Here is a 13644-nt window from a genome sequence, read left to right as displayed (position 1 = left end):
GGGAATGTTTGTCATGGAAAGGATGGCAACTGTCAAAATGTCCTTTCCTTGGTTCTCACCAACCACCTGACCTTAATTTACATTAATCTCCAAGTATCGGCATTTCTTCACAGTAACTACTCCTTTCTTCAGCATGTTTTAGATTTCTACATCTTTCATTTTCTGACCTGTCTATTTTTCGCTGTTTCCCTCCCACCTCTGTTATGTACAATGCACTTAGCTTTTCACTCTCATTAACTTGTGCACAATGTTTCAGCAGTAATCTCTGTTTTGCATATGACCCTGTCTTCCACCCTTAAGCTCTCAGGTTTCCAAATCTTGTCCAGTGCAGTCCGCAACAATCAGTCTTTCCTTCTCATCCCATCCAGTAACTCTCCCCTAACCCGTGATTCTGGGTGACTTTTCCGAAATCTACTCCTTGTCCTAAACATGTACAGTCCTTTCCTTTACCCCTCTTCCTTTTCTTTCCACCAGAAGAAGGAACCACTAGCTCTGAAAGCTTGCATAGTATAACCTTCTTTTATGTGCATGCTCTGCTGCCACTTGGTGAATAGATATTTTATCTGTCCAATTACATTACATTATCAAAAATTGATTATTTTTGTTGTTACATTATTGGTATGAGTTATTCATCTCTTTCTTAGGATACATCCTATCATTTGATCTACCAAACTCAAGCTGGTCACGTCCCAGACCAATGGTCATTAATCTGCTGCACATATTCAATATGGATCCCTAACACACCCATATCTTGAAAACTACTAAATTGTGCATTAAGCTATATGAGCAGGTCAGTATCAGTCAGCTATTCAATAACTGTGAAAAAGCATATGTACTAACTGTAACACAACTATCATCAGGGGACAAAAAGCAACTGATATAATTTTTTCAAATGATTACTCTTTTTTGTGCACTTCTTAAAGTCATTGTTATCAGGTTTAGTGGATTCTTTTCTTCTCTCAACTGCTAATTTTTTTATCACCAAAAATATTAAGACAATTCAGTCAAGCTTTATAACATGTTGCTCATGGCTTAGTAGGCACATATGATTCACTGTAATTACCAAGTAGAGCTATCACTTTAAAGATGTGTCACAGAAACATGTGAACTTCCTGTGCAAATGTGTCACTGTCAAGCTCTGTGCAACCCAAATTTTTTAATGGCACTTTGGCTGCTATCTACTCAAAATCACAGTCACAATGGAGACCATGAAGGAAACCAAGATAGCAAATCCAGAAGGGAGTTTGTAATGTATACCATTATAGATAGAACACATCCCAAAAATTAGAAATCCAGATGTTAGTAATAAGGATGATTATTTTGATGTACATTAATGACCTAGGCAAACTTAATAAAAGTGTGATACTTACAAAATAAAATTCATGAAGCTTTCAGTCCACCTAGTTCTGCTGCCTTGGACAGTACAACTTGGATATCCATTGACGGAAAGTTCTGCAGCATCAAACACAAAAAACAAAATTTTCTAGCCAGCAGTATAAATAAACGGTTTAACAGTTCTTATAATGCATAAACTTAATAAGCAGAGAAAAAACGTAGATTATGGTTCAATATCTGCTGATGATTGAAGATGTTTCTCCTTATCAGCTCCTTCTATGGCACAAACAAGTTCTTGATGGACACACAAAAGACTGCTCAACAAGCAAGCTTTTGCCTAAACTACCTTCTGTATAGACACCACACACACACACACACACACACACACACACACACACATGACCACTGTGTCTGACTAGTGAGACAGGATTCCCACCATGCACGGCTGCTTCCAGTCCAGCATCAGCCAGGGACAGTAGTTGCACGTGTGTGTGTGTCTGTGTGTGTGTGTGTGTGTGTGTGTGTGTGTTTTGTGCTTGCAAGAATGTGTGTGTGTTGTCTACTTTAGAAGGAGGCCTTTTAACTGGAAGCTCTTTTGTTTGACAGTCTTTTTGTTGTGCCTGTCTGCAACTCAACATCTCCACTATATGGTGAGTAGAAATCCATGTATGATTTTCTGTTGACACATTCTACATCATAATGTTTTTTTTTTTTTAAATATGGAAGGCTGCAGCGAAAGAAATGGAATGTCAAAATTTTTGTTACAAAGACACACTGTAATTGTTTTAAAAAGAAATGCTTAAGTTACTCATTTTTCCTGCAAAAATAACAGTTTATAACAGCAGTTTGTACAATTCTACCTGTCTAGCAATGAATCAGCGAATGTGCAGAGGCAGCTGTTACAAGAGTGCATAGCACAAAAATCTGGAGTGCATCCTCATGAATGACCCTAAGCAGTACAAAAAAAATAAACATTTTTTGAATAACCTCCAGTCCATATCAACAACTAAACTACTGCAAATGCAACTCTTTCAAGGTGACTAGGAGAGAGAGGGGAAAAAAAGCATGGCAGTGTTTGATGTCACATTACAGACAACTTCCAGCAATTGGGACTTTAATTTGTTGAAATGGAATATTTCTCAAGAATGCATCATTTTATAATTCCTGTAGCAAATTTCTGATAATAATGTTTGAATATTGTTCATTTTACTAGCAATGAAACAGTTCCTTGTTCATTCCCTGTGGTCTTTACAAATATGTGGAGTTTCTACTGAATGATGAAAACGAATATTTCCCTTACACCACACACACACACACACACACACACACACACACACACACACACACCAAATCAAAGTTTATTCATTCAGGCAGTTCACAGTAATTACTAGTTTTGTTTAGACTGAACTGGGATGTAGTAAGAAATTATCCTGGCCATTTTTCTACCTAACAGGCATACTTGTACTGTTAATGTTCATAAAACATGACAATGCAAATTGACAACATACAAATGACATAAGTTCTGCTGATAAAGCTGACATGACAAAGAACAATCAAAAATTATTTTTTCTGACGATATCCTGAAAATCACTTTGCAGTGTTGAAAAAATTCTTTATCGCTCCTCAAAAACAGTGTCATTATGTCCAGGCTAGAAGAAATAAATAAAAAAGATGAATTATTTTCTGATAGTGTTTAAAAAAAATGTTGAAAATTCTTCTTTCTCATTTTTTCCAGATTTTGACATGCTGGTTAGACAGTTTGTGCAACTAAAACATTTTCTTTTTTTTTCATTTTTGACAATGAAGTTTTCCATGATGGCATCCTTGCATAAAATTTTCACAGTGGACATACCCTGTTAAATTTGAGTAAAAACAAGAGCTTTCAAAGATTAACACCATCTCTCCACTGTCTGTCAGCAGCAAAGGCTGCTTTCTTTATAGTGGCATTGAAGCTTGTCACTGATTATCATACAGAGCACAGACAATTTCAGGCAATGATCACCTCAGATCAAAATTGAAACACCTCAGGAATGTGTTAAGGAAAAACAGTTAAAAACTACATCAAATTAGAGCTGCCATTGCTGGTAAATGTAGGTGCAAACCCATCCAGCCAGAGGTAGAAGACAAACCCACAGCATCCCTTCCACACTGCAGGATGATCTCAGGAAAAATTGGGCATGTATTATGTAAATTCTGACCTCCACAGAAAATTAAGGCTTTACTGCAGCCACTAAAAGGCAGCCTGTATTTGAGAGTACCTGGTGTCTACAACTGGTCACGTGAATGTGGCGAAAATTGCATGTGGTAGACAATCTGCACCATAGCCGACCACTGCAACGTATGTAACTGTGCTGCACTGAACATAGCTGGCACATCAAATATAGAAATCTTGAGAAATTACCAACACTAGAACACAGCCACACAGAAGGGCACTTTGAGAAAACTTAGATCCTCTCCCAAGTGTCCACCTACTGGGATTCCACAACAAAAGAAGTTGTAGATATTTGCATGTGTAGCAACAACTTTAACAAAGGTGGAAGTTGTAATCTGAGTGGTGTCTGGAGACAAACATTTGAGACAGAGTGTCTTCAAAGAAATACAACCACAAATTGTAGCTCTTAAGGAGTTAGTTGATGCTAGAATGGTCATCACCCCCCGTTCTGCCCCTCAATCATGGTTTGGTAGGAGAGTGGGCGCATACTGCCACATTAGCTATGCATGCTGCCATGTTACCTATTTCCTACAGTTGTCCATGTGAATCCCACCCTCCAGGTGATGTAATCAGCAACAGAAGCAAGACCACTATAAAGGAAGCAGGCTTTGCTCCTGACAGACAGTCATCTCCTGATAAAGAAGGTTGTGTTAATCTTCAAAAGCAAAAGTTTTAACTCTGACTTGGCGGGGTCTGAACACCAAGAAGATTTCATACAGTGTGACAATGATTGAAATATATATTTAAAAAAAAAAAAACATAAATTAGTTATAAACTACAGCATGCACACATCTTATTCAACATGTAAACATCACTACAGACATTCATATTTAGGGTATGACGTGTCTGATATGCCTGCCATCCTTGGCAATGATGTGGCGCAGACAAATAGCGAAATTCTGCATGACCCACACAAGTGTTGGAACATCGGTGCTGTCGATAACCTCCTGAATGGCTGTTTTCAGCTCAGCATTGGTTTTGGGGTTATTGCAGTACATCTTGTCTTTAATACAGCCCCACAAAAAGGAGTCATACGTGTTCAGATTTAGAGAATTTGGTGACCAATCGAGGCCCATGTCAGTGGCCTTTGGGTACCCCAGAGCCAGAATGCGGTCCCCATAATGCTCCTGCTCTGATGTGCTCAAGCTCTATCTTGCATGAACCACATCCTGTTGAAACCAGGCTCACTTTGGGTAATGGGGCTGAAATTATCTTCCAATAACTTCACATACTGTTCAGTAGTTACTGTTACATCAGGGAATACTGATTATTCTGTGACTGGACACTGCACACCACACAGTCAACCACTGAGGATGAAGAGACTTCTCGATCGCGAAATGCGGATCCTCAGTCTCCCAAATGCACCAATTTTGTTTACTGACGAACCCATTCAAATGAAAGTTGGCTTTGTCACTAAACCAAACCATATTCACAACAAAGTCTTGTTCATCAATTCTGTGGACAAGAGAGCTGGCGAAACACAGCCACTGTTCCATGGCCCTGGGGCTTAATGGCTAGAGGGTTTGAATTTTGTATGGGAAGAGAAGCGGGTCTTCAACAATTTGTCGCAGTCTCTCCTGGTTGATTCCCACCTGTTGTGCAGCCAATCCGATCGATTTCCTGGAGCTGGTTTGGAACACAGAATGTGTCATTTTGATGTTTTCAGGCATTTTCACCCTTTTTGGATGACGACATTGACGACACTTCATCATGAACACTATCCATTCTCTCAAACTTGAAAATCAAATTTATGATTGTTAGCAGACTTGGACCACTTGTCTTCAGCTTGAGCTTGCTTGCAAACTTCCTTTGAGCTGCAGTTGGGCTGTTATTGCTCGCATAGTAGACCTTCACAAGTGCTACACACTCAGGCACGCTGCACCGTGACCTTTTCATGTGCAAATGGCTGACAACAAAAAGGTGCACACGCATACTAATTCCCATCATTCCCCATGGCCAACCATGTAGTTTGAACATTCTAACACAAACCGTTCAGGAGCTATGACAATTTTATTTCATATATTTCAATACCCCCCTAGAACCATGGACCTTGCCAAAACGTGTGGTTCCTGAAGAGGGGCAGCAGCCTTTTCAGTTGTTGCAGGGGCAACAGTCTGGATGATTGACTGATCTGGCCTTGTAACACTAACCAAAATGGCCTTGCTGTACTGGTACTGCGAACGGCTGAAAGCAAAGGGAAAGTACAGCCGTAATTTTTCCCGAGGGCATGCAGACTTACTGTATGGTTAAATGATGATGGCGACCTCTTGGGTAAAATATTCAGGAGGTAAAATAGTCCCCCATTTGGATCTCCGGGTGGGGACTACTCAGGAGGATGTTGTTATCAGGAGAAAGAAAACTGGCTTTCTACAGATCGGAGTGTGGAATGTCAGATCCCTTAATCAAGCAGGTAGGTTAGAAAAATTAAAAAGGGAAATGGATAGGTTAAAGTTAGATATAGTGGGAATTAGTGAAGTTCGGTGGCAGGAGGAACAAGACTTCTGGTCAGGCGAATACAGGGTTATAAATACAAAATCAAATAGGGGTAATGCAGGAGTCAGTTTAATAATGAATAAAAAATAGGAGTGCAGGTAAGCTACTACAAACAGCATAGTGAAAGCATTATTAAGGCCAAGATAGACACAAAGCCCACACCTACTACAGTAGTACAAGTTTATATGCCAACTAGCTCTGCAGATGATGAAGAAATTGATGAAATGTATGATGAGATAAAAGAAATTATTCAGGTAGTGAAGAGGGACGAAAATTTAATGGTCATGGGTGACTGGAATTAGAGAGTAGGAAAAGGTAGAGAAGGAAACATAGCAGGTGAATATGGTTTGGGGGTAAGAAATGAAAGAGGAAGCTGTCTGGTAGAATTTTGCACAGAGCACAACTTAATCATAGCTAACACTTCGTTCAAGAATCATAAAAGAAGATTGTATATATGGAAGAAGCCTGGAGATACTGACAGGTTTCAGATAGATTATATAAAGGTAAGACAGAGATTTAGGAACCAGGTTTTAAATTGTAAGACATTTCCAAGGGCAGATGTGGATTCTGACCACAATCTATTGGTTGTGAACTGTACATTAAAACTGAAGAAACTGCAAAAACGTGGGAATTTAAGGAGATGGTACCTGGATAAACTGACTAAACCAGAGGTTGTACAGAGTTTCAGGGAGAGCATAAGGGAACAACTGACAGCAATGGGGAAAGAAATACAGTAGAAGAAGAATGGGTAGCTTTGAGAGATGAAGTAGTGAAGGCAGCAGAGGATCTAGTAGGAAAAAAGATAGGGGCAAGTAGAAATCCTTGGGTAACAGAAGAAATTGAATTTAATTGATGAAAGGAGAAAATATAAAAATGCTGTAAATGAAGCAGGCAAAAAGGAGTACAAACGTCTCAAAAATGAGATCGACAGGAAGTGCAAAATGGCTAAGCAGGGCTGGCTAGATGGCAAAGTAAAGATGTAGAGGCTTATCTCACTAGGGGTAAGATAGATACTGCCTACAGGAAAATTAAAGAGACCTTTGGAGAAAAGAGAGCCACTTGTATGAATATCAGGAGCTCAGATGGAAACCCAGTTCTAAGCAAAGAAGGGGAAGCAGAAAGTTGGAAGGAGTAAATAGAGGGTCTATACCAAGGTGATGTACTTGAGGACAATATTATGGAAATGGAAGAGGATGTAGATGAAATGGGAGATACGATACTGCGTGAAGAGTTTGACAGAGCACTGAAAGACCTGAGTTGAAACAAGGCCCCAGGAGTAGACAACATTCCATTAGAACTACTGACGGCCTTGGGAGAGCCAGTCCTGACAAAACTCTACCATCTGGTGAGCATGATGAGTGAGACAGGCAAAGAAAGCAGGTGCTGACAGATGTGAAAATTACCAGTCAGTCAGTTTAATAAGTCACGGATGCAAAATACTAATGCGAATTCCTTACAGACGAATGGAAAAACTGGTAGAAGCTGACCTCGGGGAAGATCAGTTTGGATTCCGTAGAAATATTGGAACACGTTAGGCAATACTGACCCTATGACTTATCTTATAAGCTAGATTAAGAAAAGACAAACCTACATTTCTAGCATTTGTAGACTTAGAGAAAGCTTTTGACAATGTTGACTGGAATACTCTCTTTCAAATTCTGAAGGTGGCAGGGGTAAAAACAGGGAGCGAAAGGCAATTTACAATTTGTACAGAAACCAGATGGCAGTTATAAGAGTCGAGGGGCATGAAAGGGAAGCAGTGGTTGGGAAGGTAGTGAGACAGGGTTGTAGCCTATCCCCAATGTTATTCAATCTGTATATTGAGCAAGCAGTGAAGGAAACAAAAGAAAATTCAGAGTAGGTATTAAAATCCATGGAGATGAAATAAAAACTTTGAGGTTCACCGATGACATTGTAATTCTGTCAGAGACAGCAAAGGACTTAGAAGAGCAGTTGAACGGAATGGATAGTGTCTTGAAAGGAGGATATAAGATGAACATCAACAAAAGCAAAACGAGGATAATGGAATGTAGTCGAATGAAGCCGGGTGATGCTGAAGGAATTAGATTAGGAAATGAGACACTTAAAGTAGTAAAGGAGTTTTGCTATTTGGGGAGCAAAATAACTGATGATGGTCGAAGTAGAGAGGATATAAAATGTAGACTGGCAATGGCAAGGAAAGCGTTTCTGAAGAAGAGAATTTTGTTAACATCAAGTATAGATTTAACTGTCAGGAAGTCGTTTCTGAAAGTATTTGTATGGAGTGTAGCCATTTATGGAAGTGAAACATGGACAATAACTAGTTTGGACAAGAAGAGAATAGAAGTTTTCGAAATGTGGTGCTACAGAAGAATGCTGAAGATTAGATGGCTAGATCATATAGCTAATAAGGAGGTATTGAATAGGATTGTGGCACAACTTGACTAGAAGAAGGGATCGGTTGGTAGGACATGTTCTGAGGCATCAATGATCACCAATTCAGTATTGGAGGGCAGCGTGGAGGGTAAAAATCATAGATGGAGACCAAGAGATGAATACACTAAGCAGATTCAGAAGGATGTAGGTTGCAGTAGGTACTAGGAGATGAAGAAGCTTGCACAGGATGGAGTAGCATGCAGAGCTGCATCAAACCAGTCTCAGGACTGAAGACCACAACAACAACAACAACAACAACATAGTTCAATAATTGTAACCCTATATATTTTTTTATTCTTAGTCTTAATTTGCCCTGCAGCCTGATATAAAGCTGTGGAAACAGTAATCTACTCATTCTTGTCACCGGCATTAATGTATACGACTTTGTTGTAGCATTTGTCGACTGCACAACTGTCTTTATTTTTCTCCTAAAATGATAAAGTGTGGTCTGCACACAGATCTTTCACAAAACCTTACTCATCAGTGTTATACATAGCAGTTATGGGGATATCAACAAGCTTCATCTACACATAAGCCTGTCTGTCTCTGTTATATTGCCTATGAATGGCTATGTCCTCAATACGTTTACTTGAAGTAAATTTTGCAATTTTGTGACTTCTTATTCTGTATGATTTCTTGAATCTGCTTAACCAGGTTAAAGAAGCCTGGAAATTAGCAATGTTCATCTCAAATGTGATTGGGAGGGCCCAGTCTTGTAAATCTCCATCAGTAACAGCTCACGAGCAGTTATAAATCTTCCGAGTAGTTTTCCTTTCACTCTTTTGTGAGTTTCATTTTGGTATATATTTCTTATTTCATTAACTCTGTTTCTCATTTATACAAGTCATATTCAGGATTTTAGGAAATAAAAGTGGCTTTACAAGCTGTGTAACTTTAAAAATTTTCTTCTTCCTATGTTTAAACAAAAACTCACAGCTCTTTCCTTAACACTGACTACTTTCACAGTACATGTCTCTCTCTCTCTCTCTCTCTCTCTTTTTTTTTTTTTTTTTTTTTTTTTTTTTTTTTTTTTTTTTTTTTTTTGACAAGGAATGTATTCTTCCTCCAGACTCTTACTGGCACAATTATCACCATTTGAAGTACAATTCAGATATTTCTCATTTCTTTTCATGTTTCCCGAGTTTTTAGCAAAGTACCAATATCATTCAAATGAATCACCAAGAAACTGGATGAGTTAGTTGTTGTTCATAAGCAGCTATAAATTTCTCTGACTGCTGAAAAGTGAACTGGTGTATTGGAAGGGCTCCTGAGAGTTGTGTGCTGCATATAACAAACATACCTCAAGTACTATCCTCTCCTGTGAATCCCATCTCCCCTACATAAAGTACAGAAGCTATCACTACACATCCACCTGACAGTGAGTGGCATGTCAGTGGTTGGGCTAGCCACCTTGTCAGGGGAGACAGGGACCAAGTAGAACTCAGGGTGCTACACTCATGCCTCACACCAACAAGTTCAAGATGCTGCCTTTCATTGAACCCAAAACTGAGCCAATGAGACTCACTTCACTTGTTGGGTTATGTGTTGTGTTCTGTGTCAAGGGGAGGCATACACAATGGGATAGGGTCCTACTAATCGTTGGCAGTTCAAACTTACAATGAATAATGGTATGCTATGGGAAATAGCAGCAAGTGAAGGGAAGGAACAGCATGTGCACTCAATATGGATGCCTTGGGGCATCATTCAACATGTCATTCTCACAGCCTCTGAGGGGACAGGGTGCAACCAACTGCAGACTGTGATGCACATTGGGACAGATGATACCTTTCGACTGGGCTCTGATGTCATACAGGTCAGTCCACTGACTGGCAGAGGAGGTTGAAAGTACCAGCCTCACTCATGGAGTTTCAATGAAGCTTATAATCTGTGTAATTGTCCTCAAAACAGATCATGGGCCCCTGGTTCTGTATCAAGTAGAGTGCTTGAACCTGGGACTATGTAGGTCCAGTGACATGCTGCGCTGTGAATACCTCAATTAGTGGTGTACGATTGAGAAGTGTAGTGTTGCCCTAAATTGGTCAGGTGTGCACTACCCATCAGAGGCTACTTGCCAGACAGCTGACTGTGTGTAGGGTGCACAGAAGTCTTTCCAGATTAGGTGACTATCTACCCAGTCCAGGTATCAATAGCCGTAACAGACACAAAAGTATCAGATGCAAAGAAATATAATGTAATTGGATAGATAAAAAAATCTACTCAGCAAGCAACGGCAGGAGAAGACATGCATAAAAAAAGGTTTTACTTATGCAAGCTTTCAGAGCCAGTGACTCCATCTTCTGGCAGAAGAAGAGGGGTGAAGGAAAAGGAGTGGACAGGTTTAGGAAAAGGGGTAGAGTTTGGAAAAGTCGTCAGAGAGACAGATGTTTCTGAACCTTAGCCCTTTTCCTAAACTTCTCCAATCATTTTCCTTCACCCCTCTTCCTTCCCTTCAACCCTTCTGCCGCGAGGAGCCACCAGCTCCAAAAGCCTCCATAAGTAAATCCTTTTTTTATGTTTGTGTTCTCCTGCTGCCACTTATTGAGTAGATTTTTTTATACATTCAATTACATTATATTGTGAAAAATTGATTATTTTCATTGTTAGATCCAAAGAAATGCCTCTCTTAGATGAGAGTATTAAAATCCTAATGGTTAACTGCTGAAACGTTCACAACAAAATTTCGAAGTTTGAAGAACTCATAAAAAATATGAAGCACTCATAAAAAAACGTGAAGTTCACATAACACAAGGTACAAAAACCTGATGAAAACAGGAAATCAAAAGCAATGTGATCTTTGGGGAAAATTTTCGACACATATCAAAAGGATAGGCTAATGGGAAATGGAGGTGAAACCTTTGCACAGTAGACAAGAAACTCAAATCCATCAAGATAAAAATTGTAGCTGCATGTGAAGCTGTTTGGGCAACACTCAGAATTGGGAGTGGGAGTACAATTATAACTGGATCCTTCTATCAGCCAACAGACTCACTTCCTGATGCAACCAAAAACATTAGAGAACATAAGTACACTAGTATGTAAGTTCCCCAAACATACTGCCATCACTGAATGAGACTTTATAATCATACAAAATCACTTGGGAAAATTACAGTTTTGTAAGTGGTGAGTGTGACAAGACATGTTGCAAAACATTATAAAATGCTTTCTTTGATAACAATCTAGAGCATAATGGTTTGGAAGCCCACTCAAGAGAGAAATATATAGGATCTTATGAACTCAAATATCTAAATGTTTTCATTATAGATATGAATTATTAATTGTAAATGACTGCTGTTCTCCCAATGGAACTATATTATGTTTGTAACAATCACTTCACTCAAGTAAGCAGAGGAACTACATTGTCTTTTCCTTTGCTGCATTTTTTGGATGACCTTGACGTTCTTAGCAGCTGATGGGAGAACTGAACAGAAAGGGACTCTCATGCAGGCAGTGAAGTAGCACAGTCAATGTTTTGGAGCAAACAGCAAACAATTACAAAAAAAAATGTTCATTTTAGCATGATGAAACTTGAGATGTGGAAATCATTGGCTCAGTTACACGTCCTCTCACTAAAGCATTTATCTTGGATCAAAATTTGCCCGAATATAAATAGTGGTGAAGTAGTTGTGCCACTAGTATGTCAAGACCAACGGCTATGGATGGCATCATGGCAAGCTATGTTTGCCTATATTAATGGAGATGTGAAGAAACTGTGTTATCTGTTCATCACCGCACATTAAGACTGCTTCTCTGCTACAAGACAACAACTTTCAAGTACGGTACTCTTGTATTTAGAACAGTATGAGAAGTAAGTCATGTCTGAATTTGTCTGAGCTTTGAATTTTTGGAAAAATATAGTCTGTTAATTCTAATTAGTTCTTTTTATTAATATTATCCATAAACATTTACTTATTCTATTTCCATTTGTCATTTTAAAAACAATTGATTTTTTGCTGAACTGTGATTTCAGTAAATGATATTTTCTGAAATGCCAATGTTAACATGTCAGTTACTTAAGAAAGAAAATAGCTGCATTAAATACCCCAATAATAATGTATATTTGGAGTGGTCGCCTTTCACATTACCATTATTAATCTTGCCTTGAATTCAATTTTTCAAGTTCACAGTAAATATTCTTAATTTAATATTCCAGATCAGTGTTGTCAATAATGATAGCTAAAAATCTATGTAATGATAATATTGCTTGCATCCACCTTGTTCTTAATCCTCGAGTGGGTGCACCTATGTATAAGTGCACCAAATACAAATAACATTGTCTTGTACCATTCCACAGTTGCTTTAAAATTGTGAGTCCATGACTATTCCTTCATTACTGCTTCAGTTAACATACCGCTAAGTTGTACTGTCGTATATCCAAGTGAGCAGCAGTAATGTAAAATAAACTGTGAGCTAAGTGAGAAAAAATTTACAATCTTTGCAAGAAAACAACTCAGATTCTGAACTAGCAGCACAGTCCCACAATGAGGCAGTTATCTATGTGATAATTAGCATCAAATAAGCAGCTGGCTCTGATCTGATGCAACTACACTGTTAAATGCTTCAAGAACGTCATTACTGTGAGTAACACATATATGCGGCATCAAAGTGATATAATTAAAGTTTATTTTATTATTGTTTAATTACACAGTAATTTAGCTCACCTTACGTAAGTTTATGTTATTGTCATTTAATTACATTAAAATTAAACTGTGATTTTGCTTGTACATATTTACCTTGTTAACATAAAAGACATATATTCTTTAGATGTGTAAAAAGTATGTTGTGCATCCACTCAAAGGTTAAGTAAATCTGTTATATTAAAAGAAAAGCTTCCAGTAATATATTTCAGAAAGTTAGAAAAACAAAGTTCACAATCTGTCCCTTCAGGATGGGCAACTGTTATATTTTGTTTTTAGTACTTATTTCAGATGGGAATACCAACAGTAAGTTATTTGCCACTCTCATCCTGGTACTGAATAGTCACGGTTGTTTAGCGGATATAACTTGTCAAAACAATAACACAGTTGGTATTCAATTAAGCTTTTTTATTTTGCATAGGACAAACTGAAACCCATATCCACCAACACTTCGTATTTTATATGATAGTCTTTTATAATAGTTCGGCTAGAGATCAAAACATACTTACAATTTTTCAAAATTATTGTCAGTAATGTCCATTTATAATTTTGTAG

The 13644-nt window shown here is 38.4% G+C and overlaps 1 protein-coding gene across 3 annotated transcripts in view; it reads right to left on the bottom strand.

Annotated features, from left to right (window-relative positions):
- Positions 1 to 13644, bottom strand: part of LOC126088571 (TBC1 domain family member 13) — a 237825-nt gene that overhangs the window by 56524 nt on the left and 167657 nt on the right. For all 3 annotated transcript variants that reach the window (XR_007519971.1, XM_049906764.1, XM_049906776.1), the window contains exon 10: positions 1371 to 1452. Coding sequence is in view for 2 of the 3 variants with exons in the window: in XM_049906764.1 (XP_049762721.1) it covers positions 1381 to 1452 (72 nt within the window). In the remaining variant the exon portion in view is untranslated. The remainder of the gene's footprint in view (positions 1 to 1370; positions 1453 to 13644) is intronic.

This window comes from Schistocerca cancellata, chromosome 1, assembly GCF_023864275.1.
Source record: "Schistocerca cancellata isolate TAMUIC-IGC-003103 chromosome 1, iqSchCanc2.1, whole genome shotgun sequence".
In the NCBI taxonomy this organism is placed as follows: Eukaryota; Metazoa; Arthropoda; class Insecta; order Orthoptera; family Acrididae; genus Schistocerca; species Schistocerca cancellata.
The sequence above is the reverse complement of the archived record's forward strand: the minus strand, read 5'-3'. Positions and strand labels throughout refer to the sequence as shown.